Raw genomic sequence first — 5,512 nt, forward strand, 5'->3', positions numbered from 1 at the left:
TAGATATAATCATGTGATTTTTTCCCCTTCAATCTGTATATATGGTGTATTACATTGATTAATTTTCTTATGTTGAACCATCCTTTCATAACCGGAATGAATCCCACTTGGACATGGTGTATAATTCGTTTAATGTGTTGTTGAATATGGTTAGCAAGTATTTTGTTGAGGATTTTTGCATCTAGGTTCATTAGAGAATTTGTTGAAGATTTTTGCATCTAGGTTCATTAGAGAAATTGGTCTGTAAGTTTCCTTTCTTGTGGTGTCTTTGACTTTGCTACTAGGGTAACGTTGCATCATAGAATGAGTTTGGTAATGTTCCTTCTGTTTTGATTTTTTTGGAAGAGTTTCAGCAGGATTGGTTAGTTCTTTCCGGAATGTTTTGTAGAATTCACCTGTGAAGCTGTCTCACCCTGGGCTCTTCTTAGTTGGAGGTTTTTAATGACTGATTCTATCTCTTTACTTGTGATTGGTTTGTTGAGATCATCAGTTTCTTCTTTCATCAATATAGGCTGCTTATGTGTTTCTAGGAATCTGTCCATTTCCTCTGAAATGTCATTTTTCTTGGATTATAGTTTTTCAAAGTATCCTTTTATGATAGTCTTTCTTTCTGTGGGGTCAGTGGTGATATCTCCTTTCTCATTTCTTATTTTGTGTATTTGCATCTTCTCTCTTTTTTCTTTGTTAGGTCTCACTAAGGGTTTGTCAATTTTATTGATCTTCTCAAAGAACCAGCTCTTGGTCTTGTTTATCTTTTCAAGTGCTTTCTTATTTTCTATTTCATTTAGTTCTCCTCTTATCTTTGTTGTTGCTTTCTTTCTTCTTCCTGTGGGGTTACTTTGTTGTTTTTTTACTAATTCCTCCAAATGTGCAGTTAGTTCTTCAATTTTTTGCTCTTTCTTCTTTTTTGATGTATGAATTTATGACTGTAAATTTCCCTCTCAGTACTGCTTTTGCTGCATCCCATAAGATTTGGTATGTTGTGTTATCATTTTCATTAGCTTCAAGGTAGTTATTAATTTCTTTTGAGATTTCCTCTTTGGTCCACTGTTTTTCTAAGACTGTGCTGTTTAATTTCCATATCTTGGTGTGAAATCTGGATCTCTGGCCCTTACAGATTTCCAGCTTCACTCCACTGTGGTCAGAGATATTATTTTATATGATTTCAATCTTTCTGAACTCATTAAGCCTTTCTTTGTGGCCTAGCATATGGTCCATCTTGGAGAATGATTCATGTGCACTTGAGAAAAATGTATATCCTGCTGTGTTTGGGTGTAATGATCTGTATATGTCTATTAGATCCATCTCCTCTAATATACTGTTCAAAATTTTTGTTTCTTTAGTGATTCTCTTTTGAGATGTTCTGTCTAGAGTTGATAGTGGTGTGTTAAAATCTCCAACTATAATTGTAGAGGCATCTATTCTTTCACTTAGTTTTTCTAGTGTTTGCCTCATGTATTTGGAGGTGCCCTTGTTAGGAGCATAAATATTAATGATTGTTCGTTCTTCTTGAAAGATTGTCCCTTTCACTAATATGTAATATGCTCATTTTCTTTTAACATGGACACAAGCTAGGTACATTATTCAGAGTTGTCCATCCTGTCAAATTCTTAATAACCCCAAACAACTGGAACCTGGAGTAAATCCCCATGGTGTATCTGCTAACTCACTGTGGCAAATGGATGTACCTCATATTTCCTCCTTTTGAAAATAATGATATGTTCATGTCTCTGTAGATACTTGTTCAGGATTCATTTGGGCTTCAGCTCAGATGGGAGAAACTGTTCGACATGTAAGACAGCACTTGTTAGCTTGCTTTGCTGTAACGGGACTTCCCCAGTCTCTAAAAACAGATAATGCTCCTCCTTATACCAGTGTTTCCCTTAAAAGATTTCTAGATACTTGGAGTATTTCACATATTACTGGACTTCCATATAACCCACAAGGGCAAGCTATTGTGGAGGGAGCAAATCAAACCCTTAAACTTATGTTACAAAAACAAAAACGGGGAGGGGGGGAGAAGTAAACACCACAGGTGCAGTTACATAAAGCACTATTCACTCTTAATTTTCTTAACTGTGGAACCACCCTGTAAGGGACAGCTGCTGAAAGGCATTTCCAAAGTAATTTCAAAACTCAAACCCAAACTCTATTTGAAAAACCTTTTATTTGGTGGAATGATCAACTGACTAATAAATGGTCAATAGAGAAGCTGTTAACTTGGGGATAAGAATATGCTTTGTGTTTCCCCAGGAGACAGAGAATGTCATGTGTGGGTACGAACTCATCAAATAAAACCATATCATTAATGCCAAAAGATGATGAAAGTGACTGTGGAACTCAGAACCTCTGGTCATGCAGATGGAGAGATTGATGCTGGAAACTACACGGCTGGGTCCCACTCTGAAGACCAAAGCACCTTCATTCCCACATGGGGGCAAATTAAACATCCGAGTCAAGAAGCCAAACAACAGTCAGAAAAGAAGAAATTGTCAGTTGCTGTGCCTAATTTGCTAGTAGCTATGCTCACCATAGTAACAGCAACCTCCTCAGATGAATGCAACAAACCATCCGGGGTATGAAGCAGCAAGAAATTGCCAAATGTGTCATCACTGCTTGCAAAAACCAAAAGGGGGAATTGTGGGAAAACAGTAACGAACATGGTTTGAAGTTGAAACGTTTCCATAATGCAGACAAAAAGCTCAGGCTTAGGAACACCAGACCTTGACTAGATGGAACACCTTCTGGTCAGCACAAATAAATGTTTGTGTAAGGAGGCATTTGAACTTTATATGACCTGTACCTTAATATCATAAATGTTGCATCTGTCCCTTATTATATTAAATAACAAAGAGCTGCTTGTTAGTTCCTAAATAAACACGATGTGGAAACTAGGGTTGAGGCTCTCGGTTTCAGAAGCTGTGAGCCCCCTGGTCCCATCTTTATTTCCTCTCTTATGTCTTTGTTTCTGTCCTTTTATTTCTTTAGTTCTGTGTCACCTTTCCTTTCTGCAGACCCATTGCTGAGCTGGTCTCAGCACTTCCTCTCCCTACAGGACCCTGTGGTTTGTTCTGCCACCCCCGCCCTCCTTCCCTGCATCACTGGATGTGGGATCACGTCCACCCAGACTTCACCCTACACATGCTCTGCCTGTCCAGCAGTGGGACAGAGAGAAGATGGATAACTTGGACTTCATCAAAATTAAAAGCTTGTATTCCTCACAACTCACTATCAAGACAGTAAAAAGAAAACACAGAATGGGAGAAAATATTTGCAAATCATATATTGGACAGAGGTATAGTTTTCAGCATATATGAAGAGCTTTTACAACCCAACAAGAAACCAAACATGCCCCCAGGCCTCACCCCACCCCACTCTCTGACTGTCCAGCATTTGGTCAGAGGGCTCTGGGATGCTGGCCTTGAAGCTGAGGGCTGCGTACTCATGACCAGGGGAGCTCAAGGTCCTTGGGGGCATGGGATCAAGGGTGCAACCCTGACACTCACTCTGCTGGGAGAGGCTCATGGAGGCGTGCTGGGCGCCCAGTGTGTTCTCAGCTTGGCAGGTGAATCCTCCTCTATCCTGAGGGCTGGGAGGGGCTCAGGGTTAAGCTCCACCGGGACCAGCTCAGCCTGGCATGGGTGTTGGTGGGGGCAACACAGACAAGACACAGGGACTGGTCCTCCTGGACAGGCAGTGATGAGCCATTTCCTAGAAACGTGGATGCTGGAGCACAGGAGAGAAAAGAGTTGGGGAGTGAAAGAGAGAGAGAGAGGAAGCGGGGGACAAGGAGGGTTCAGGAGGACGAAGGCAGACACACAGGTAGAGACAGAGAAATGGAAACCAGAGCAGGAAGATGAGCTCATCAGGCCCCTTGTCCCCACACAGGTGACCTGGATTCTTCTCTGTGCAGCCCCTCAGGCTGGATTTGCCCCAGAAGTCCAACAGGGAGGGTGGGCCTCAGGCTTCCAGGGATGCTCTGACAGAGCCCACCCGAGTCCTGCCTTGCCAGGCCCCCCAGCTGGTCCTGCAGACGACTCTGAACCCAGATTGTCCCTGAAGGGCCTTGACCTCTCTTCATGGCTTCATCAGATCTCAGTTTCCTGATTTAATGAGGTGCCTCTGAGAGGGGGCTCTGAGAAATTGTCTGAGAAAATCCCAGTCTGGTGGGACAGGCTTCCAGGAACAGTTGCTTGGACTGGGTGGAAATGTGGGAGCAACAGGCTCATCTGGAAGGGCTTCCTGGAGGAGGAGCATGTGAAGGAGAGGGTGAACAGGCAAGCAGGGACTACTGGTGGGGGCTAGGGTGTGGAGGAGGAAGAGAACAGGAAGGGAGGCCCAAGACCTGGGCAGTCAGGCAAAAGCAAACCACCCTGCAGGCCTGGAGTGAGGGCGACTGGGAGGGTTGGGGGGGATCAGGGCGTGTGGTCAGAGACGAGGCCATGGGAGGGGAGTGGTGAAGCCATATTTTATAAATTCAGAGCAGGACAAATCAGGAGCCATGAAAGAAGAGCTTAGTAACTGAGTACAGGAAGAAATCCATCCCTGTAGCCATAAAAACCACCTTATCCAAGAAGGAAGCCCGCATGGGCTGCTGAAAGAAGTCCCTGCTCCTCCCACCATAGACCAATTCCTCTAACTTGGGAAGAGCTCCCGAAGTGAGTCACTGAGCAGAAAACCAGACCAAGGAGGGACAGAGTTCCAGGGTGAAGGACACGCAGGCCCTGGACGACGGGAAGCAGCTCGTCTCTTCCTGCTCAGGGACCTTGCGCCCAGACCAGCAGGGGGAAGCCTCTGCTCCTGCTGCGCTGAGGCCCAGGCAGCCCCGCGGCGCCCCCTGCTGGTGGACACGTGCGCAGCTCGCTGGGCCCTGCTTGGCCGCCGCCCTCACTGCAGGGACCTGACCCCTCCTCAGGCAGGACCCCACAGACCCGCGCGGGCAGGCCACGGGGACTCGGGGCGGCCTCTGTGCCGGCGGGAACGTGCTGCCTCGGCCCGGGCGGAGCTGGAGCCTGTGCGCGGCGGGGCCCGAGCAGGCTTTCCCCGCGGGACCTCATTGGACCCCGGGACCTCTGGGCTCCTGGGGGCGGAGCATCCGAGTGTGACCCTGGGAGCATCCAGGTCTCCAAAAGCTCCTGAGTAAACGCTGTGTGGGGAGGGGGTCACAGAGGAGACCGAGGGGTCCCGAGGCGGGTGACGAGAGGCCGTGGGAGCCAGCACTGCCCTGTCCTCCTGTAGCCGAGGGAGGATCCATGGGGAAGGCTCGAGGGGCAGGGTCCCAGCGCCATGGGGTCTGCTGGTGGAGGGGCCCTGGGCTCCCCGACGAGAGGCCTGACGTGAGGGCAGGCAGAGGAGGGGCCTGAGCCGGCAGAGCCCCCACCCCGAGCCCCCAGAGGGGAGGCCTGTCCTACCTGTGCGGTTTCCCTGGACGACGGCCACGGTCAGGTTCTGGGGGTCGTCTGGGCAGAGCCGGGCAGACCCGCGTCAGTGGGAGGGCTGGGAGACAGCGCCC

General features: G+C 47.6%; 1 protein-coding gene across 1 annotated transcript in view; it reads right to left on the reverse strand.

Moving 5' to 3' along the window:
* Window positions 1-4,225: 4,225 nt before the first annotated feature.
* The window catches only part of LOC101438733 (sialic acid-binding Ig-like lectin 9), a 79,589-nt gene continuing 78,302 nt past the window's right edge, over window positions 4,226-5,512 (reverse strand). The window contains exons 4-5 of the mRNA XM_071209010.1: window positions 5,412-5,459; window positions 4,226-4,242 (exon numbers count right to left, since the gene is read on the reverse strand). Of these exons, the coding sequence (XP_071065111.1) occupies window positions 4,226-4,242; window positions 5,412-5,459 (65 nt within the window). The remainder of the gene's footprint in view (window positions 4,243-5,411; window positions 5,460-5,512) is intronic.

Source organism: Dasypus novemcinctus, chromosome 18 (assembly GCF_030445035.2).
Source record: "Dasypus novemcinctus isolate mDasNov1 chromosome 18, mDasNov1.1.hap2, whole genome shotgun sequence".
Lineage (NCBI taxonomy): Eukaryota > Metazoa > Chordata > Mammalia > Cingulata > Dasypodidae > Dasypus > Dasypus novemcinctus.